Source organism: Eptatretus burgeri, chromosome 9 (assembly GCF_056783735.1).
Source record: "Eptatretus burgeri isolate ZD-2024b chromosome 9, Ebu_testis_v1, whole genome shotgun sequence".
Lineage (NCBI taxonomy): Eukaryota > Metazoa > Chordata > Myxini > Myxiniformes > Myxinidae > Eptatretus > Eptatretus burgeri.
The window spans coordinates 22,692,760-22,717,893 of record NC_140969.1 but is presented as its reverse complement, the minus strand read 5'-3'; the positions used below and the strand labels follow the sequence as shown (position 1 = coordinate 22,717,893).

The following is a 25,134-nucleotide window of genomic DNA, read 5'->3' as shown; positions in this document are numbered from 1 at the left end:
CTTCGTCTACCCGCGGGTGCTCGTCTGGTCTGGTCCGTTCTCATGCTGGCTGGCGTCCGTTGCGTTGTTCATGGTCCCTGGTGCTTGGTGTGGCGACTGAGGTGTGGGTTCGAGTCCCCCCCTCAAACTAGCTCGTCTCGACCAAACCGCACAAGGCGGACAGGTGCAAGCGCAGACTCCTGCCCTCAGCTCGCCTTTCCTCCTGAGCTGAAGGGCCAAAAAAAGGCCACGACCTGTGTGTGTGTGTGTGTGTGTGTGTGTGTGTGTGTGTGTGTGTGTGTGTGTGTGTGTGTGTGTGTGTGTGTGTGTGTGTGTGTGTGTGTGTGTGTGTGTGTGTGTGTGTGTGTGTGTGGCGCGCTAGTCTGTTAAGTGTTTTTGTTCATTGTACATTTTCCTGCATATTCAGATAAATCTGCTCCTTGTGCCCCCCCCTGCCCCCCGATAAATAAACCCCCAATTGTTCAATGTACCAGCTCGTTGTCTCACTTTCTTTCATTGACCCAGCACGGTGCGTAATGAGAATTAGTGAGGCCGTTTGTTCCGGTAAGTTGTCATTGGGACATGGTTCTGGTAACTCCCGCTCTGAAATGCGGCACGGCTCTGGTAACTCCCGCTCGGTACGCCAGACCCGGGTCGGTACACGCGACTCGGTTCGGACAGAGTCGGCTGAGGGTGTGGTTTCCCCGGTAGCTGGACAGCGTGAGTACTTAGGTAAATTGGAATAGATGAGTGGACCCTACCTCACGCCGTCGAAATATTGGTGACCACGGTCTTTTAACTGGCACATCGACTCCGGAGTTATCTGGAGCGATGACCTTTCAATTCCGGTGTTCCGTAGGAGACTGCCCAACTGCTCTGTCTGGCGTTCGTCCTCGCTACCGAACCCGGCACCACAACAATATCAAGGGGAAACTTCACACACACATTCTCCAATGCAAGGGATGTTTGTTAATGAATAATTGATGTCACATGGTTTGGCAGCTATATTGGATTGAAGTAAAATATTAAATAATGTTTTCTCTGGAGCCGCTTCATCGATCAGCGTAAAACTTCACTGTTATGATCTAGTAGACATGTAGCACGTACGTTTTAAATTTCAACTCGATCGGTGAGATGGTCTGGAAACCAGTATTATTTAATTGTTAGATTCTGAGAACTTTTCTTTTTTTTTGAATACGGCTCACTTGGCTGCACCTGGATGGGTTTAAGGTTAGAAGAGTAGCAATTCAAATGATTACGCTGATTGGCCCCAGGAAAAAGGGTCTTGTTTTTTTTGGTTTTTTTGTATACGTTGTCGAGGCTCGTGTGAGCTAACACACAACGCACAGCAAGGGGGGTGTGAGACAAGAGGGGTGTGAGACGGAAGGACAAAACAGTGGGGAACAGCGACATAAGGAGATCTGTGGAAGGGAGAGGGATGGGGGGTCACCTGTGTACATAATAAATAGATGGAATGTGGCCTGTTACCATGACCATAACTTGTCAATCCCACATCATGGAGAGATGTGTGGGGCTTCGTTAAACTCTGGGTCCCAGTTTACCCTCTGCACCGATGTCAACATTTATTACTTCCTGTTCAGGTTATTTAAACACCAATTCAATTGATACCAACTATGTATTCAGGAAAAAGGGCTAACTGTGTACGTAATAAATAGATGGAACGTGGCCTGTAACAAGGTCCGTAACTTGTCAATCCCGTATTGTATCAAAGCAGGGTTATACCTGGTCATCACTGCCAGCATTTATAAAGTGGCAGTTTGAGTTATTATTTTGATAATTATTATTATTACGAGCAAATACAACCCCTCACTTCGCTGACGGGAACAATAATTGGGGGGGGGGAGAGAGAGAGAGAAGAGGCAGGTGTAGGGTGAGAGTGGGGGGTGGGGAAGCAGAGAGGGTTAGGGGTGGGGAGTTGGAGAGAGTGACGCCTCACCAAACGTTGCTATTCACTGCGGGAGGATGCATGAGAGAGAGAGAGAGAGAGAGAGAGGGAGGGGGAGGAGAGAGAGAGGGAGAGGGAGAGGGAGGGGGAGGAGAGAGGAGAGAGAGAGAGAGAGGGAGGGGAGGGGGAGGAGAGCGAGAGAGAGAGAGAGAGAGAGAGAGAGAGAGAGAGAGAGAGAGAGAGAGAGAGAGAGAGAGAGAGAGAGAGAGAGAGAGAGAGAGAGAGAGAGAGAGAGAGAGAGAGAGAGAGAGAGAGAGAGAGAGAGAGAGAGAGAGAGAGAGAGAGAGAGAGAGAGAGAGAGAGAGAGAGAGAGAGAGAGAGAGAGAGAGAGAGAGAGAGAGAGAGAGAGAGAGAGAGAGAGAGAGAGAGAGAGAGAGAGAGAGAGAGAGAGAGAGAGAGAGAGAGAGAGAGAGAGAGAGAGAGAGAGAGAGAGAGAGAGAGAGAGAGAGAGAGAGGAGACGCACACACAGAGGACAGACAGACAGAGGCACACACACAGACAGACAGACAGACAGAGGCACACACACACAGACAGACAGACAGAGGCACACACACACACAGACAGACAGACAGAGGCACACACACACAGACAGACAGACAGAGGCACACACACACAGACAGACAGACAGAGGCACACACACACAAACAGACAGACAGAGGCACACACACACAGTCAGACAGACAGAGGCACACACACACAGACACACAGACAGAGGCACACACACACAGACAGACAGTCAGAGGCACACACACACAGAGAGACAGAGAGAGGCACACACAGACACACACAGACAGACAGAGGCACACACACACACAGACAGACAGACAGAGGCACACACACACACAGACAGACAGACAGACAGAGGCACACACACACACAGACAGACAGACAGAGGCACACACACACACAGACAGACAGACAGAGGCACACACACACACAGACAGACAGACAGAGGCACACACACACACAGACAGACAGACAGAGGCACACACACACAGAGAGACAGACAGAGGCACACACACACACAGAGAGACAGACAGAGGCACACACACACACAGACAGACAGACAGAGGCACACACACACACAGACAGACAGACAGAGGCACACACACACACAGACAGACAGACAGAGGCACACACACACACAGACAGACAGACAGAGGCACACACACAGACAGACAGACAGAGGCACACACACAGACAGACAGACAGACAGAGGCACACACACAGACAGACAGACAGACAGAGGCACACACACAGACAGACAGACAGACAGAGGCACACACACAGTCAGACAGGCAGACAGTGGCACACACGCAGACAGACAGACAGACAGAGGCACACACACAGACAGACAGACAGACAGAGGCACACACACAGACAGACAGACAGACAGAGGCACACACACAGACAGACAGACAGACAGAGGCACACACACAGACAGACAGACAGACAGAGGCACACACACAGACAGACAGAGGCACACACACAGACAGACAGACAGACAGAGGCACACACACAGACAGACAGACAGACAGAGGCACACACACAGACAGACAGACAGACAGAGGCACACACACAGACAGACAGACAGACAGAGGCACACACACAGACAGACAGACAGACAGAGGCACACACACACAGACAGACAGACAGACAGAGGCACACACACACAGACAGACAGACAGACAGAGGCACACACACACAGACAGACAGACAGACAGAGGCACACACACACAGACAGACAGACAGACAGAGGCACACACACACAGACAGACAGACAGACAGAGGCAGTCACACACAGACAGACAGACAGACAGAGGCAGTCACACACAGACAGACAGACAGACAGAGGCAGTCACACAGACAGACAGACAGACAGAGGCAGTCACACAGACAGACAGACAGACAGAGGCAGTCACACAGACAGACAGACAGACAGAGGCAGTCACACAGACAGACAGACAGACAGAGGCAGTCACACAGACAGACAGACAGACAGAGGCAGTCACACAGACAGACAGACAGACAGAGGCAGTCACACAGACAGACAGACAGACAGAGGCAGTCACACAGACAGACAGACAGACAGAGGCAGTCACACAGACAGACAGACAGACAGAGGCAGTCACACAGACAGACAGACAGACAGAGGCAGTCACACAGACAGACAGACAGACAGAGGCAGTCACACAGACAGACAGACAGACAGAGGCAGTCACACAGACAGACAGACAGACAGAGGCAGTCACACAGACAGACAGACAGACAGAGGCAGTCACACAGACAGACAGACAGACAGAGGCAGTCACACAGACAGACAGACAGACAGAGGCAGTCACACAGACAGACAGACAGACAGAGGCAGTCACACAGACAGACAGACAGACAGAGGCAGTCACACAGACAGACAGACAGACAGAGGCAGTCACACAGACAGACAGACAGACAGAGGCAGTCACACAGACAGACAGACAGACAGAGGCAGTCACACAGACAGACAGACAGACAGAGGCAGTCACACAGACAGACAGACAGACAGAGGCAGTCACACAGACAGACAGACAGACAGAGGCAGTCACACAGACAGACAGACAGACAGAGGCAGTCACACAGACAGACAGACAGACAGAGGCAGTCACACAGACAGACAGACAGACAGAGGCAGTCACACAGACAGACAGACAGACAGAGGCAGTCACACAGACAGACAGACAGACAGAGGCAGTCACACAGACAGACAGACAGACAGAGGCAGTCACACAGACAGACAGACAGAGGCAGTCACACAGACAGACAGACAGAGGCAGTCACACAGACAGACAGACAGACAGAGGCAGTCACACAGACAGACAGACAGACAGAGGCAGTCACACAGACAGACAGACAGACAGAGGCAGTCACACAGACAGACAGACAGACAGAGGCAGTCACACAGACAGACAGACAGACAGAGGCAGTCACACAGACAGACAGACAGACAGAGGCAGTCACACAGACAGACAGACAGACAGAGGCAGTCACACAGACAGACAGACAGACAGAGGCAGTCACACAGACAGACAGACAGACAGAGGCAGTCACACAGACAGACAGACAGACAGAGGCAGTCACACAGACAGACAGACAGACAGAGGCAGTCACACAGACAGACAGACAGACAGAGGCAGTCACACAGACAGACAGACAGACAGAGGCAGTCACACAGACAGACAGACAGACAGAGGCAGTCACACAGACAGACAGACAGACAGAGGCAGTCACACAGACAGACAGACAGACAGAGGCAGTCACACAGACAGACAGACAGACAGAGGCAGTCACACAGACAGACAGACAGACAGAGGCAGTCACACAGACAGACAGACAGAGGCAGTCACACAGACAGACAGACAGACAGAGGCAGTCACACAGACAGACAGACAGACAGAGGCAGTCACACAGACAGACAGACAGACAGAGGCAGTCACACAGACAGACAGACAGACAGAGGCAGTCACACAGACAGACAGACAGACAGAGGCAGTCACACAGACAGACAGACAGACAGAGGCAGTCACACAGACAGACAGACAGACAGAGGCAGTCACACAGACAGACAGACAGACAGACAGAGGCAGTCACACAGACAGACAGACAGACAGACAGAGGCAGTCACACAGACAGACAGACAGACAGACAGAGGCAGTCACACAGACAGACAGACAGACAGACAGAGGCAGTCACACAGACAGACAGACAGACAGACAGAGGCAGTCACACAGACAGACAGACAGACAGACAGAGGCAGTCACACAGACAGACAGACAGACAGACAGAGGCAGTCACACAGACAGACAGACAGACAGACAGAGGCAGTCACACAGACAGACAGACAGACAGACAGAGGCAGTCACACAGACAGACAGACAGACAGACAGAGGCAGTCACACAGACAGACAGACAGACAGACAGAGGCAGTCACACAGACAGACAGACAGACAGACAGAGGCAGTCACACAGACAGACAGACAGACAGACAGAGGCAGTCACACAGACAGACAGACAGACAGAGGCAGTCACACAGACAGACAGACAGACAGACAGAGGCAGTCACACAGACAGACAGACAGACAGAGGCAGTCACACAGACAGACAGACAGACAGAGGCAGTCACACAGACAGACAGACAGACAGAGGCAGTCACACAGACAGACAGACAGACAGAGGCAGTCACACAGACAGACAGACAGACAGAGGCAGTCACACAGACAGACAGACAGACAGAGGCAGTCACACAGACAGACAGACAGACAGAGGCAGTCACACAGACAGACAGACAGACAGAGGCAGTCACACAGACAGACAGACAGACAGAGGCAGTCACACAGACAGACAGACAGACAGAGGCAGTCACACAGACAGACAGTCACACAGACAGACAGACAGACAGACAGTCAGACAGTCAGACAGTCAGACAGACAGTCAGACAGACAGACAGACAGTCAGACAGACAGTCAGACAGACAGACAGTCAGACAGACAGACAGACAGACAGACAGGCAGTCACACAGACAGACAGACAGACACAGGCAGTCACACAGACAGACAGGCAGTCACACAGACAGACAGGCAGTCACACAGACAGACAGGCAGGCAGAGGCAGTCACACAGACAGACAGACAGACAGAGGCAGTCACACAGACAGACAGACAGACAGAGGCAGTCACACAGACAGACAGACAGACAGAGGCAGTCACACAGACAGGCAGTCACACAGACAGGCAGTCACACACACAGACAGGCAGTCACACAGACAGACAGGCAGTCACACAGACAGACAGACAGGCAGAGGCAGTCACACAGACAGACAGACAGACAGAGGCAGTCACACAGACAGGCAGTCACACAGACAGGCAGTCACACAGACAGGCAGTCACACACACAGACAGGCAGTCACACAGACAGACAGGCAGTCACACAGACAGACAGACAGGCAGTCACACAGACAGACAGACAGGCAGTCACACAGACAGACAGACAGGCAGTCACACAGACAGACAGACAGGCAGTCACACAGACAGACAGGCAGTCACACAGACAGACAGACAGAGGCAGTCACACACACAGACAGACAGACAGACAGAGGCAGTCACACACACAGACAGACAGACAGACAGAGGCAGTCACACACACAGACAGACAGACAGACAGAGGCAGTCACACACACAGACAGACAGACAGGCAGTCACACAGACAGACAGACAGGCAGAGGCAGTCACACAGACAGACAGACAGACAGAGGCAGTCACACAGACAGACAGTCACAGACAGTCACACAGACAGACAGTCACAGACAGTCACACAGACAGACAGTCACAGACAGTCACACAGACAGACAGTCACAGACAGTCACACAGACAGACAGACAGACAGGCAGTCACACAGACAGACAGACAGGCAGTCACACAGACAGACAGACAGGCAGTCACACAGACAGACAGACAGGCAGTCACACAGACAGACAGACAGGCAGTCACACAGACAGACAGACAGGCAGTCACACAGACAGACAGACAGGCAGTCACACAGACAGACAGACAGGCAGTCACACAGACAGACAGACAGGCAGTCACACAGACAGACAGACAGGCAGTCACACAGACAGACAGACAGGCAGTCACACAGACAGACAGACAGACAGGCAGTCACACAGACAGACAGACAGGCAGTCACACAGACAGACAGACAGGCAGTCACACAGACAGACAGACAGGCAGTCACACAGACAGACAGACAGGCAGTCACACAGACAGACAGACAGGCAGTCACACAGACAGACAGACAGGCAGTCACACAGACAGACAGACAGGCAGTCACACAGACAGACAGACAGGCAGTCACACAGACAGACAGACAGGCAGTCACACAGACAGACAGACAGGCAGTCACACAGACAGACAGACAGGCAGTCACACAGACAGACAGACAGGCAGTCACACAGACAGACAGACAGGCAGTCACACAGACAGACAGAGGCAGTCACACAGACAGACAGAGGCAGTCAGACAGTCACACAGACAGACAGTCACAGACAGTCACACAGACAGACAGTCACAGACAGACAGTCACAGACAGACAGTCACACAGACAGACAGTCACACAGACAGACAGTCACACAGACAGACAGTCACACAGACAGACAGTCACACAGACAGTCACAGACAGACAGTCACAGACAGACAGTCACAGACAGACAGTCACAGACAGACAGTCACAGACAGACAGTCACAGACAGACAGTCACAGACAGACAGTCACAGACAGACAGTCACAGACAGACAGTCACAGACAGACAGTCACAGACAGACAGTCACAGACAGTCACACAGACAGACAGTCACAGACAGTCACACAGACAGACAGTCACAGACAGTCACACAGACAGACAGTCACAGACAGTCACACAGACAGACAGTCACAGACAGTCACACAGACAGACAGTCACAGACAGTCACACAGACAGACAGTCACAGACAGTCACACAGACAGACAGTCACAGACAGTCACACAGACAGACAGTCACAGACAGTCACACAGACAGACAGTCACAGACAGTCACACAGACAGACAGTCACAGACAGTCACACAGACAGACAGTCACAGACAGTCACACAGACAGACAGTCACAGACAGTCACACAGACAGTCACACAGACAGACAGTCACAGACAGTCACACAGACAGACAGTCACAGACAGTCACACAGACAGACAGTCACAGACAGTCACACAGACAGACAGTCACAGACAGTCACACAGACAGACAGTCAGACAGACAGTCACACAGACAGACAGTCAGACAGACAGTCACACAGACAGACAGTCAGACAGACAGTCACACAGACAGACAGTCACACAGACAGACAGTCACACAGACAGACAGTCACACAGACAGACAGTCACACAGACAGACAGTCACACAGACAGACAGTCACACAGACAGACAGTCACACAGACAGACAGTCACACAGACAGACAGTCAGACAGACAGTCACACAGACAGACAGTCAGACAGACAGTCACACAGACAGACAGTCAGACAGACAGTCACACAGACAGACAGTCAGACAGACAGTCACACAGACAGACAGTCAGACAGACAGTCACACAGACAGACAGTCAGACAGACAGTCACACAGACAGTCACACAGACAGACAGTCAGACAGACAGTCACACAGACAGACAGTCAGACAGACAGTCACACAGACAGACAGTCAGACAGACAGTCACACAGACAGACAGTCAGACAGACAGTCACACAGACAGACAGACAGTCAGACAGACAGACAGACAGACAGTCACACAGACAGACAGACAGACAGACAGACAGTCACACAGACAGACAGACAGACAGACAGACAGTCACACAGACACACAGTCACACAGACAGTCACACAGACAGACAGTCACACAGACAGACAGTCACACAGACAGTCACACAGACAGTCGCACAGACGCACAGACAGTCGCACAGACGCACAGACAGTCGCACAGACGCACAGACAGTCGCACAGACGCACAGACAGTCGCACAGACGCACAGACAGTCGCACAGACGCACAGACAGTCGCACAGACGCACAGACAGTCGCACAGACGCACAGACAGTCGCACAGACGCACAGACAGTCGCACAGACGCACAGACAGTCGCACAGACGCACAGACAGTCGCACAGACGCACAGACAGTCGCACAGACGCACAGACAGTCGCACAGACGCACAGACAGTCGCACAGACGCACAGACAGTCGCACAGACGCACAGACAGTCGCACAGACGCACAGACAGTCGCACAGACGCACAGACAGTCGCACAGACGCACAGACAGTCGCACAGACGCACAGACAGTCGCACAGACGCACAGACAGTCGCACAGACGCACAGACAGTCGCACAGACGCACAGACAGTCGCACAGACGCACAGACAGTCGCACAGACGCACAGACAGTCGCACAGACGCACAGACAGTCGCACAGACGCACAGACAGTCGCACAGACGCACAGACAGTCGCACAGACGCACAGACAGTCGCACAGACGCACAGACAGTCGCACAGACGCACAGACAGTCGCACAGACGCACAGACAGTCGCACAGACGCACAGACAGTCGCACAGACGCACAGACAGTCGCACAGACGCACAGACAGTCGCACAGACGCACAGACAGTCGCACAGACGCACAGACAGTCGCACAGACGCACAGACAGTCGCACAGACGCACAGACAGTCGCACAGACGCACAGACAGTCGCACAGACGCACAGACAGTCGCACAGACGCACAGACAGTCGCACAGACGCACAGACAGTCGCACAGACGCACAGACAGTCGCACAGACGCACAGACAGTCGCACAGACGCACAGACAGTCGCACAGACGCACAGACAGTCGCACAGACGCACAGACAGTCGCACAGACGCACAGACAGTCGCACAGACGCACAGACAGTCGCACAGACGCACAGACAGTCGCACAGACGCACAGACAGTCGCACAGACGCACAGACAGTCGCACAGACGCACAGACAGTCGCACAGACGCACAGACAGTCGCACAGACGCACAGACAGTCGCACAGACGCACAGACAGTCGCACAGACGCACAGACAGTCGCACAGACGCACAGACAGTCGCACAGACGCACAGACAGTCGCACAGACGCACAGACAGTCGCACAGACGCACAGACAGTCGCACAGACGCACAGACAGTCGCACAGACGCACAGACAGTCGCACAGACGCACAGACAGTCGCACAGACGCACAGACAGTCGCACAGACGCACAGACAGTCGCACAGACGCACAGACAGTCGCACAGACGCACAGACAGTCGCACAGACACACAGACAGTCGCACAGACACACAGACAGTCGCACAGACACACAGACAGTCGCACAGACACACAGACAGTCGCACAGACACACAGACAGTCGCACAGACACACAGACAGTCGCACAGACACACAGACAGTCGCACAGACACACAGACAGTCGCACAGACACACAGACACACAGACAGTCACACAGTCACACAGTCACAGTCACACAGTCACAGTCACACAGTCACAGTCACACAGACAGTCACAGTCACACAGTCACAGTCACACAGTCACAGTCACACAGACAGTCACAGTCACACAGTCACAGTCACAGTCACACAGTCACAGTCACACAGACAGTCACAGTCACACAGTCACAGTCACAGTCACACAGTCACAGTCACACAGACAGTCACAGTCACACAGTCACAGTCACAGTCACACAGTCACAGTCACACAGACAGTCACAGTCACACAGTCACAGTCACAGTCACACAGTCACAGTCACACAGACAGTCACAGTCACACAGTCACAGTCACAGTCACACAGTCACAGTCACAGTCACACAGTCACAGTCACACAGACAGTCACAGACACACAGACAGACACACAGACAGTCACAGACACAGACACACAGACAGTCACAGACACAGACACACAGACAGTCACACAGACAGTCACAGACACAGACACACAGACAGTCACAGACACAGACACAGACAGTCACAGACACAGACACAGACAGTCACAGACACAGACACAGACAGTCACAGACACAGACACAGACAGTCACAGACACAGACAGTCACAGACACAGACAGTCACAGACACAGACAGTCACAGACACAGACAGTCACAGACACAGACAGTCACAGACACAGACAGTCACAGACACATAGACAGTCACAGACACATAGACAGTCACAGACACATAGACAGTCACAGACACAGACAGTCACAGACACAGAGACAGTCACACAGACAGTCACAGACAGTCACACAGACAGTCACAGACACACAGACAGTCACACAGACAGTCACAGACACACAGACAGTCACAGACACACAGACCGTCACAGACACACAGACAGTCACAGACACACAGACAGTCACAGACACACAGACCGTCACAGACACACAGACCGTCACAGACACACAGACAGTCACAGACACACAGACCGTCACAGACACACAGACAGACACACAGACAGTCACACAGACACACAGACAGTCACACAGACAGTCACAGACACACAGACAGTCACACAGACACACAGACAGTCACACAGACAGTCACAGACACACAGACAGTCACACAGACAGTCACAGACACACAGACAGTCACACAGACAGTCACAGACACACAGACAGTCACAGACACACAGACAGTCACACAGACAGTCACACAGACAGTCACAGACACACAGACAGTCACAGACACACAGACAGACACACAGACAGTCACAGACACACAGACAGACACACAGACAGTCACAGACACACAGACAGTCACAGACACACAGACAGAGAGAGCGACAGAGGTGTGGGAGGAGAGTGCTGCAATTTATTAGGAGGGGGGATTGAGGAGGGGATAGAGTGCGAGAGAAGGGTCGGGGGGAGGAGGAAAAATAAATGACAGGTGAGGGGTGGAGGTGGGGTTAGCAAAGAGAATGATATGTGACGCTTGATGACCGAACATGAAAAAACAGCTGTCAGAACAGCTGTACACATAACGACATAACAGTTTGTAAACTAATCTGCTGGCATATCTACAAAAACTTTGATATTCAAGTTCCAGAAAATTAGTGGGAAAATGAACCAAAAGCAATCACTGAAAACATGGAAGTACTGCTCACGTACGACCTAATGATCCCATCAGGCGTGGATATCGAAAACTAAGCATTGCGACTAGATATCAAACTTGGGTACAAAAAAAGGGAAGAAGGCTTTTTTTTTTAGATCGTTTGTCAAGGCTCGTTTGAGAGCTAACACACAACACACAGCAAGGGGAGCATGAGACAAGAGGGGTGGGAGAGGGAAAGACAAAACAGTGGGGAACAGAGACATTAGGAGATCTGTGGAAGGGAGAGGGATGGGGCGGGGAACACGGGGTGCACAAGATGGACACCACAGGGACTTTCAGGAAAGAAAGCAGGGAATTTGAAGTAGGTGGGTTTGAGGTGGATTAACGGGGTAGAAAAGATCGAGGTTTTGGATGGGGGATAAATGAGATGGTGTTGAACAGCTGTTTTGAAGACCATTGTGGGCAGGTTGATGGCCGTGCAGTATTTAACAGCTCTATTATTGCCTTGCTCCTCCCACACTCATCTCTCTGATGACGCCTGCCTTCGGTTGCATCCATTCTGGCAGACCCTCTCCTTGTTACGCTCCCAAGTTAATATTTAGCATTCGCCTTCATTCATCCTTTTCTTTTCTCGCCTGTGGAACTGTCTCCCTGATTATGTTGTGTTGAGCTCTTACCTTCAACATTGCAAGTCTGCTACCCATTGCCACTTCCTTTTCTCTCTCATCTCCACCTTTGACCTTCATTGCACCTGCTGATATGTTTCCCTCCTTCACATAAAACTCCTCTGCTCATGCTATGGGGAAGACTTTGTCTTGCCGTTTTCATTTGCCCTGTTTCTGTCTGTTGACCTTTTGCATGCTGGTACTCTGCTCTCGTAAGGGCTTCGATATGTGTACTGTACTAAAAAAAATAAACGGCATCATTAATAGTTGCGCTGTTTGGTCGGAGTCATTCACAAAATTACACATGCTCTTCTCTTCAATGAATGCATTGCATGTAGTACAGTTTGCTGCAGGGATTTTTTTTCGCACACAAAGTCGAGGCTAATGAAAAAGCAAGGAGGGGAATCAACTTTTGGTTAAGAACTGTTCGTCAGCATAAATTTTGAAATATTTTGCTTCAAAAATCTAACTCTACTCTATTGTAATGTCAGCTGTGGCAGAGAGATTTTTTGTGTGGTCAGAAGCATTTTTTAATGATGGAAATTGCCTCAATAAATTGTCTATTGGACAAAAAGGTTTCCAGACTTTCTGGGACAGACATGGAACATACACAAAACTGACGCGTGCGTGAGTATGGACAAGTGTGAAATGCTATATCAGACAAATGCTTTCACAGACGTGGGAGCAAAAAATGTACGCGTCGAACTGCAGCTCCTTCGTTATAGGAGTAAAGGGCCTTCATTACGAAGGGGATTTGCTTTTGTGTTGCTTTCTGTGGGATGATCTTCAGCACTATTTTGGAGCATCACTCTTGTGCATTTAATTTTGATGCCACTATCTCCCTTCTCCCTCTTCCCTCAAAGTGAAACAGATCATCAATTAAAAAGTAGATGTACAAGTCGTACGGTTGATCGGAAATACTTTGCTTGTCCATGCCAATTCAATTTCTGCAGTTTTTTGTTTCTTTTCGTAATCGTTGTTAAAGTTGTGCAGTTTATTTTTGTCTTTGTTTCTTTTGCAGTGGTACTTCTCCATTGGCTTGTTTGAATGCTATGCTGCATACAAATTCTCGTGGCAGCAGTGGTATATTCTACAAGGTGCCAGGCCGGATGGGCGTTTATACTCTCAAGGTAACTCGCTGATTTCCCTCCTCCCCTAACCCCTTCCCCTTTCCTGTGGACTGTTAGCATATCAATCGGAGAGGTGTAAGGAATATGGAGCATATTTGTTGTGCTTTTTTGCTTCTTGGGGGCTTTTATTACCTCGGTGAGATGCAAGCTACAACCTGCCAACACGGAATGGGTTGGAACTTGCAACATATCATTTTTGAGACGTGTCCATTGCCTGAATCTGCAGAAACTTTGCTTTGAAACGATACGAAGTAATATGATGAAACCATGTGAGGTTCTTGAGTAATCAACAGATATGCTGGGAGTTTTTAGAATTGAGCATTAAAGATAAGCTCTCTGGTTTTGAGCAGTCCTTCTTAACCGGCATCTTCCATGTGGTTATCGCTTTTGAATTTTGCACAGTTGAGATGTTCCATTTCGCTTGAGATGCTACCCAATTTCATTGGGACAGATAACACCATTTATGCTATTCAGTAATTCAGGTTAATTAACATCACGACACACTGACAATTATGGGTGTCCCATTGTTGGCTGCTCTTTTCAATTCAATAAAAAGCCATTTGAATGAATATTACTCATTGATAATAGAATTCCTGCAGGTGAAACGGTTGGCTTGAGCTTTTATACTGTAAATCATGAATTGAGCAACTTTATCAACTAATTGGCATCATAGATGAGGCCGCAGCATCTCGCATTGAGTGATAGCTACTAAACCTGCAAACACAAGAGTTGTCCTTGGGAGCATACAGCAGATTAATTAACAAAACACTTTTGATGGCTTTTGGCATTTTACGTAACTCTTACATAAACACATTTATTTGTTGTTTAGCCTGCCCGAAAGGAAGAGGCTATTTGTAATAATTCTCTGTCTGCGATTCCGCATGTTGATCTACTTTAATAGAGTATCCTGTGTGTGAAAGGGGTTGCCTAGACAATAACCCCAGTGAGGATCTGCATTGTTCAATGTTTTGTTTGCATTGTTTCGGAGAATTCACAAGGCTAATTGCATTACCTGTAATAAAGTTCGTCACTGTCGTCACAAAAGCAATGGAGAATCCTCCAATTATTTTACATTGGCACCATCATTTGAACAAAAAGTAATCTGATTCTCTTTACTGAGACTTGCCTTTGTTTGACATTTGATCTGTTTTCATGCCGTAAGCATTGACAGGTCGATTCCACATAACGACCATTAATGACTTTTTGAGAATCGTGCGCTGTCCTCCTTTTCCTCTCTGAAAATCTCTCCACCTGTATCTCTTCTCTCGCTTGTGTTCTCTCTCCCTCTTTTTCATCTATTATTCCTTGTACATGTTCATATCAGATGTTAACCTCAAAAAGTTTCTTTTGATGAGGTTGTAATGAACGACGCTGGTAAACAGTTAAGAGAAATCAAACTTTTATTCTTTTCTTCAGACTAAAATTTCTCCAAACTTGCAACAGATACAACACAAAAATATGGTTAAAAAACTCCACTTACCTGAAAATATATCACTTGGTTAATAAACGAACACTTCAGTACTTGTACTGTTTTGTAAACCAGATGTGATCATCTGATCAACTGTGGAAAATCCTTCAGTACTACCCCTTCGACCTACATTGCGACACACACACACACACACACACACACACACACACACACACACACACACACACACACACACACACACACACACACACACACACACACACACACACACACACACACACGTTCCCTGCTCCATTTCACATGCATAATAAAACAATAGACTTCAATACAATGCACAGTGTACACTGTACACAATACACAAATACACATAATATGCAACACAATGGGTACAGAACTGGAATAGATTCTTCAAGGAATCAGATGACAGCTTAGAATCAGAATCGATTCTCAAATGTAGAGAATCGCCCAAGCTTAGAATAAAGTAATGAACATTTTTCATGATGGGCCATACATTTTCGCTGATGCAAATTTATTTCTGCCGCTGTGTCTAAAAGGGGTTTTAACGCTGAGAATGGAACGGAATTACTCCATTGTAAAGCGAAGGGTATGAATATAACACTCCTATTGTATTGCAAATTCACATCCATTAAATTGGTAGGGTGCCATGAAACAGGCTTTTTATTTTTAATATGCATGCTAGTCATTTCTGCTTCGTTTTTAATATGTTTTTAATCTGCATGCCACTGTACTTTGGGCATCATAATCTAGTAGTATCAAGTAACTTTCGTAAAACTTTCTCCAAACCCCACAATATGAGTGGAATACAACCTGAAGCACTACTCCATCAAGCACTCCTGGTAAAGTCTCACCACTCTATTATTTTAGCTCCCCACCCACACATCTCCGGGCCTCTACACGCAGTCTCTTCTTCTATTATTGGTTACTCATTTGTTTTTCTTCTATTTTGATGTTTTTTTTATGGTGGGTATTCATTTAGTTATACACCCATGCGCCACTTAACGACGGGGTTACGTTCTGAGAAACGCGTCGTTAAGCGACGTCGTCATTGTGCGAACTTCATTTTTTTTTTCGTTTTCGAACATCGTACTTACACAAACCTAGACACCTAGGCTATATGGTATAGCCTGTTTTCGTTTTCAAACATCGTACTTACACGAACCTAGACACCTCGGCTATATGGTTTCCAGGTCAATCACTCGACGTCACCTCTTACTGGCAATAGCAGCAGTGATTTTGTACGCTTAAGGTCCATGATGAACAAAACAACACGAGATTAAATCAAGCACACGGAAAAATGATGCAATCAAGAGACACGGTAAACGCGAGATGTACAGTAGAACAATGCTGCGTGACACGGCATGCTGTTTTACAGTAAACTTTTTTTATTTAATATAAGTAGAAAGAGGACACTAAAATAACGATAAAAAGGTATAGTAAATACATAAACCAGTAACATCGTTGTTTATTATCATTATCAAGTATTATGTAATGTACAGTGTACATAATTGTATGTGCTATTTTTATACGACTGGCAGCGCGACGTCGGCTACATCACTCGGTGATAGGAATGTTTCAGCTACATTTTTTTTTCCAGAGCTGGCAGATCCGTCGTATATGCGATCCGTCGTTGCCCAGAACGTCATTAAGCGGTGCATGACTGTACAGTACATTTTCTGATGTTCTGTATTGATTTACCTAGTTATCAGCCCTCCAGGATCGCATCTTTGTTTTATAACACTGTTTATGGAAAAATCTTTTTCGCTGTACAGTTTTGTTATACACACTACTTTCGTGGAACACATCTAGTTCGTATAGTGAGGAGTGCTAGTGTGTAGACTGTCGAAACCCGCTATTTGCGGGGGATACTTTCCTGGAAAATGCTGCGAATGTCGGGGCATTGCTTCAATGTCGTCCCGTCCCCCGAATGTCGGGGCATTCAGCACCTCGAGGTGCTGAATGAGGTGTCGTCCACCAGACGGCGGTCTCCTTGGGTTGACCTGAGGCGGTCCCTTCGGGTGGGTGCCTGGAATGTCCTATCCCTAAGAGAGGATGATCACCTGTCTCTGTTATCATCTGAGCTCAAGCATTTGGACATCGGGATTGCAGCTCTCTCTGAGGTTCGGAGACCGGATTGCGGCGAGATAATGGTGGGTGGTTACACCTACTATTGGTCTGGTCGCTCTGATGGTTACCATACCCAAGGAGTTGCTGTAGCTGTATCCAATAAGCTGACCCCAATGATAATTGAGGTAACACCGGTCAACGAGCATATTGTTGCGGATTCGCGCCCGCCGGCGTGCGAGCGGCCACGTAACTCGAATCGCAGCACGTCGCCCACCGGACGGACAATCCCGTCGTGACCCTCTCGGACTAACGCCGGGAACTAGTCACAGGTGGGCCTTTCGGCCTCACCACGATCGTGCCAATCGGCCCCCCGCGTGGGATAGGGTTGCTCGCCAAATTCGACCTACCTAAGTACCCACACGGAGGGTAGACCAGGCGATCGCACCTCGCCGCAGGTTGACTTCAGACACGGGCCACTTTAAGCGACCCGTTCCGTACTATCGGGATAACCGAGCGGTGTTATCGTCAACCTCGACGGTTCGATTAATTATTGGGCGTATTTAGCCCACGACCAACCCTTTACGTGAAGTAAGATGGAGATTCAATAAAAGAAAAGACGGAGCGAAACGGGAAAAACAGTTCAACATAAAGCACATTTATTCCGCGGCAAACGGAAAGCACACATACACAATTATACACCAAAAGCAAATGTAAAAGTAGAAGAAACACAATTCTGCACAAAAAGCAAATGCAACAATGCAGATCTACTACCGACTACCGAGCACACGGCAACACTTATACAGTTTTACTTCACAGACGGCGCCGACAACACATATACTCAAAGCAAAAGAAAAAGGGAGGGGCCACCCTCATCGACAAGGGGGGCAGACGGGCCTGGGGCCAAGACCGCGTCGAGCCTACCCGTCTGGTGATGAGCCGCAAAATGGCGGCGGCGCCCCGACTCCGCGGGCCTCGCTGGCACTGCCTGGAATGGGGTGGGAACGGGGCCCCCTTCTCACACTATCTCAGTGTGGGGGGAAACAGGAGGGGGTTGTTGATGCTCGGGGGAATGAGGATATCTCGCTGGCTTGGGTCCCGCGACGAGCGACTCCACCGCGACCTCGGTCGCGTTACCGGCCTCCCCTCTCCGCAGCTCCCCGACTCTGACACGAGCGCCCTCTCGACTGCCTTCGCCGCCGCCACAACTCTCCAACTCTCCCACTCTCCACTCTTCTCAACTCCGTCCAACTGCCTCGATTCGCTCCGCGCTCGGTGCTGTATAGTCCGACAGGAGAAATCATATGCAGATTTTTTGGATCAGGAATCGCTCGGGGGCGGAGCCACGCTCCCCATTGGACAGAGGAAAAGTGGGCGTGAATGATTCTTGATCCGCGAATCTGCATATAGCGATTATACTCCGACGCACCTGGAGGCGGGGCCAAACCGCCCCACGCTCGCTGATAGGACGGAACAGAAGTGGGCGTGAATCGTTCTTGATCCGATTTCTCGGAAAGGCTGGTGTTTTTGCACCCGCTGCTCGGTGCGCGCCCTGTACGAGTCCAGGATCGGTGCCCATAAGCGGCGCGGGAATGGCGGTGATGCGATGGTTGCGAGAGCGAGATGTGACGGCAAGGGTCGTGGCTGTTGTGAAGCGGCGTTGCGGTTGGTGGTGGTTGTGTGATGGCTGTTGAGACGTGGTTGGTTGTGGTTGTGGTGGTAGTAATGGCGGCTGGTCCAAAATAAAGATAGTAAAAGAAAAACGGCTATCTAAAACGGTCGCAGCCCGAATGAATAACATTTATTCCCTCTAAACAACGGGTTTGGGCTAACTACACATATACTTACAGGGATATCTCACCTACGGGACCTGAATGGTGGTTTGCGAATTTCGTCAACCACAACACTACCCCCTCCCCTTTTTACAGACTCGTCCCGAGTCATCAAATTTTCGTGTGCCATCATGTGTAGTTTTCCCCTAGTACATTTTACCTACAGATCCCTGAGTGCGACATTCATGGTATTCGTGTCCCCAAAATAAATAACCTGAGGGCTGAGTAACCACCTAAACAAACTCACTCACACGGACGACTTAAATAAAATTGCCGGCGCTAAGACAGACATGCCGGGGGCGCACTCATATTTACAGTACATCTTAACCTTAACTTACAAATTTTACACTAAACCATGGCCCAGGATCAATGGACTCTGCAAAAAGAAAGCAGTTAGCAGGGAGTCAGGCTGCTCGCATGCAGTCTCTGACTCAAACAATGCAGGTGACAGGGAACGTGGCCGGCTGCTCACACGCAGTCCAAGGCCTTCCCTTTTGAACTGAACGCAGTGAACCACAACGGTGCATGGGCTGCACAAACGCAGTCTCCGTGCCAGCTCAAGTGGCACACGCAATGAGCACAATGGATGGATGGACGCAAACACGGTGCACGGGCCGCCACTGCAGGCCCGTGTTGTAGCTGCCTACAGGGCAGTTCTCGCAGCTTGCAAACTGTTGCTTTCTGATCCTGGCGCATATGGCAATGAACAGGGGGGGCAAAGCAAAAATTGAACGGGGCTGGTGAACAGGGGCAGTGGGCATGGCATGGCAAAGGTGAGCAGGCAAACACAGCCTGCAGAACAAGGCCGCTGCAGGCAAACACAGCCGGCAGACAACTGGCCGGCACAAGCCTTGAAGAAAAACACAGCCAGCAGATGACGTGGCCGGCACAGGCCTTGAAGAAAAACACGGCCAGCCGATGAAGTTGGCCGGCACAGGCCTTGCAGCAAAACAACAGCTGCCGATGAAGTGGGCGGCACAGGCCTTGAAGCAAAACACGGCCAGCAGATGAAGCTGGCCAGCCTTTGCCGTTCAGTGGAGGTTGGTGGAGGGAGTGCGGTGGTGCTGGCCACTCGGAAGGCGGGCTCGGACCTACTCTACGGTCTCCCTCCCAACCTATCGCCTTTGCCTGTCATTGTCTTTACCCACTCCCTTAATTTGTCAAACCCCAATTTAGCCCCTACTTATTTTTTTTTTGTTGTTTTTATGTTCACTTCCCCACTATAAATCGTCCCCTAACCCCCTTTACTGTCCTTGTTCGGCTAACCTATCCTGTCACCTAGCCTACTCCCAACCCCTACGTTCCCTTCCCGGAGGGGAACAAGGGAGAGCTAGCGTCCTGTGTCGAGGCCCAACGAAGCCTCAAGATGGCCTCCCCAGAGTTCAGCGATCTATAACACAAAGTGGGTCCAGCGGCCCACAACGAGAGCGAGGGGATGGATGGTGCGGAGGGGTACATCTCCTAATCTTCCCTAACCATTAACTCTTAAACTACCCCGGGGCTTCAACAAGCGCCTCTCGCTTAAACTATTGGTTCTAACAACCTAGATTCCCGTCGCCTGTGTTGGTGTCCTCACAATTTCGGGCCTCGCCCCCCAATTTTCTTCCCGTGCCCTCACACGGTCTCATGGCTGGGACGCGTGGCTCCCTTTGGCAGGCACGACCCTCTGCCGAATCTCCCGCTATGGCACCCCGGGCACTACACTGCCTCCGATCCTACCAGCTCCCCAAACACCGGGGAGTGCCCCCCATGGCACCTCCCCTGAAACGCACACGTGGCAGGCTGGCTTCCCGGGCCCCTTTCCGAGGGTCACCCGTGCCCACAACACTGCCCACGCGGCTAATGGCGCCCCGAGCCCCCGCACCAAGCAGGCGCACCCGTGCCCACTACGCTATCCCGGCCCCCCATGGGCCCTTGGCCTACCACGGCCGACTAGCCTGGTGCCCGGGGTACCCACTCAGCGATACTCACCTTTCGCAGCCACGCTCCCAGCCCGTCAACAGGGCTCCTGCACCCCTCCAAACGGGTTTCGAGTCTACATTCACACCAACAACAAAACGACCTCCATTTTTTGTTTTTGCACCCGCTGCTCGGTGCGCGCCCTGTACGAGTCCAGGATCGGTGCCCACAAGCGGCGCGGGAATGGCGGTGATGCGATGGTTGCGAGAGCGAGATGTGACGGCAAGGGTCGTGGCTGTTGTTGTGAAGCGGCGTTGCGGTTGGTGGTTGTTGTGTGATGGCTGTTGAGACGTGGTTGGTGGTGGTTGTGGTGGTAGTCATGGCGGCTGGTCCAAAATAAAGATAGTAAAAGAAAAACGGCTATCAAAAAGGGTCGCAGCCCGAATGAATAACATTTATTCCCTCTAAACAACGGGTTTGGGCTAACTACACATATACTTACAGGGATATCTCACCTACGGGACCTGAATGGTGGTTTGCGAATTTCGTCAACCACAACAGTATTATGAGATTAAGGATTCGTCACTCCTTAGGTGTCATTTCCCTGGTCTCTGTTTATGCTCCGACTGAGGCGAGTGATCTCACCATGAAGGATGCATTCTACGCCACACTCGAGTCTGTGGTTGATCAGTGCCCCAGACGAGATACACTTCTAGTCTTGGGGGATTTCAATGCATCGACTGGAACTGATAGGGACGGTTATGAGGTGTGTGTTGGTCCCCATGGGTCAGGAACTATGAACCAGAATAGCACTAAGTTCCTTGACTTTGCAAGAAGTCATGGACTTAGGGCGGCTGGTTCATGGTTTCAGCGCCCACAAGCTCATCGCTGGACTTGGTATTCCAATGCTGGCGGTGTGGCAAAGGAGATTGACCATGTCCTCATTGACGGTCGTTGGAGGATGATCCAGAACTGCAGGGTCTACCGGAGTACTCAGTTCCTCAATACTGACCACAGGCTTGTTGTAGCAACTCTAAAGCTGCACCTTAAATCCTGGAGAATGGTACCATCCCAGCCGAGGCTGGATGTTGCCAAGCTCAGGGATGAGAGAGTAGCTGAGGAGTTTGCGAACAGGCTGAGTGGACACTTGGGGGGTCTGGGTGCTTTGGGGGGTCCTGAAGAGTTGTGGAGCGCCTTCAAGACCACCGTCCTTGATGTTGCCGGTGGATGCCTTGGAGCTCACCGCAGGGCAAAGAAGAATCTTGTCTCTCAAGGGACACTGGATACCATTGACCAGAGTCGCAGGGCCAGGCTGAATGGCAGAGCTGAGCTGTTCAGGGAGCTGAGGCGTAAAACTGTACGTGCACTGAGGGTGGACAAGGAGGCCTATGTGCGAGGAATCTGTGAGGGGGTAGAGCATCACCTGTGGACAGGTGATTCTCGTCCCGCTTACAGGGGAATTCGCGCATTATGTTCATCCAAGCCCATCCCTCGGAGCACTACAGGTCGAGCAGAGAGTGGTAGGCTCTTGACAGAGGAGTCTGAAGTGAAGGCCCGCTGGGCCGGTTACTTTGAGCGGTTGTACCAGGCTGATCCCCCAACTGTCGAGTTGGACGTCAAGGGTGTTACAATCCCTGTTGCTGACCCTCGAATCAACTGTGGTCCACCTATGCTTGTGGAAACACGGGCTGCGGTGAACCAGTTGAAACGGGGCAAAGCTCCAGGGATCTGTGGCATCCATGCCGAACTTCTCAAGGCTGGTGGAAATGCTGCACTCGTGTCGTTGCATGCAGTTTTGTGCTCTGCCTGGAACACAGGCATCATCCCAACTGACTGGAAGAGGGGCCTTGTTGTCCCTCTCTTGAAAGGGAAGGGTCATCGCCAAGACTGCAACAACTACCGAGGGGTGACGCTGCTCTCAGTGCCGGGCAAGGTCTTTGCTCGGATAATTCTCGATAGGGTTCGCCACCATCTGCTTGAGCACCAGCGTCCAGAGCAGTCAGGCTTTACACCAAAGAGGTCAACGATTGACCGTATCCTTGCACTTCGTGTCCTCACCGAACGCAGACGAGAGTTTCGGCAGGGGCTGCTTGCAGCCTATGTTGATCTCTGTAAAGCGTTCGATTCAATGAATCGGGATGTCCTCTGGAGGATTCTTGGTCTTCGTGGGGTGCCACCAAAACTGATTGATCTGATGTCTGAACTCTACTTTGGTACTGAGAGTGCTGTGAAGTGTGGTGGAACCATCTCTGACTTATTTCCAGTTGTTACTGGAGTTCGTCAGGGATGTGTACTTGCCCCCACACTTTTCAGCACTTGTATGGACTGGATTCTAGGGAGGATGTCGGAGAGATCAAGTTGCGGTGCGTCATTTGGGAATGTCAAGATCTCGGACCTTGACTTTGCAGATGATGCAGTCATCTTTGCGGAGACTTCAGACATCCTCTTGGGGGCCCTCGAGGTGCTGAATGAGGAGTCGGAGCCGTTGGGATTACGGGTTTCTTGGGTCAAAACTAAGATCCAGGCTTTCGGTGACATCTTGGATGCTGCTGTCCTGTCTGTGTCTGTTTGTGGTGAGGATGTTGAGGTCGTGGAGAGATTCACTTACCTTGGCAGTGATATTCATGTCTCTGCTGGCTGCGAGTCAGAGGTCAATAGACGTCTGGGTCGGGCCTGGGGAGTCATGGATTCACTGGATCATGGGGTATGGCGCTGCCGGTACCTGTGCGGGAGGACGAAAGTCCGCGTCTTCAGGTCCTTGGTACTTCCAGTCTTGCTCTATGGGTGCGAGACTTGGACTCTGACCAAGGATCTGAGACGGAGACTTAATTCCTTTGGTACCAGGTCTCTTCGGAGAATCCCTGGCTATCGCTGGTCAGATTTTGTGTCCAACGAGCGGTTGCTGAGAGAGACTCGGATGAGATTTGTTACCTGCATAGTCCGTGAGCGTCAGTTGCGGCTGTATGGACATGTGGCTCGTTTTCATGACTCTGATCCTGCTCACCAGATTCTCTCAGCGAGGGAGTCTCATGAGTGGAGGAGGCCAGTGGGTCGACCACGTGCCTCATGGTTGCAACAGGTTGACCATCATCTCAAGGAGATGGGGATGGGCCTGGCATCTGCCTGGGGGATGGCCAGACGGAGGCCCCTGGAGTACCGGCAGAAAGTGGACGCAGCGACGTGCTGTTCTGGCACATGCTCCCATACCTGACCCTGACCTGATGTTTTTTATGGTGGGTATTCATTTAGTTATACACCCATGCGCCACTTAACGACGGGGTTACGTTCTGAGAAACGCGTCGTTAAGCGACGTCGTCATTGTGCGAACATCATTTTTTTTTTCGTTTTCGAACATCGTACTTACACAAACCTAGACACCTCGGCTATATGGTATAGCCTATTTTCGTTTTCAAACATCGTACTTACACGAACCTAGACACCTCGGCTATATGGTTTCCAGGTCAATCACTCGACGTCACCTCTTACTGGCAATA

At 50.5% G+C, this 25,134-nt stretch overlaps 1 protein-coding gene across 1 annotated transcript in view; it reads left to right on the top strand.

The window, feature by feature from the left end:
- The window catches only part of ASXL2 (ASXL transcriptional regulator 2), a 144,435-nt gene that overhangs the window by 14,637 nt on the left and 104,664 nt on the right, over positions 1 to 25,134 (top strand). Inside the window, exon 3 of the mRNA XM_085894357.1 lies at positions 14,290 to 14,398. Coding sequence (XP_085750483.1) covers positions 14,290 to 14,398 — 109 coding nt within the window. The remainder of the gene's footprint in view (positions 1 to 14,289; positions 14,399 to 25,134) is intronic.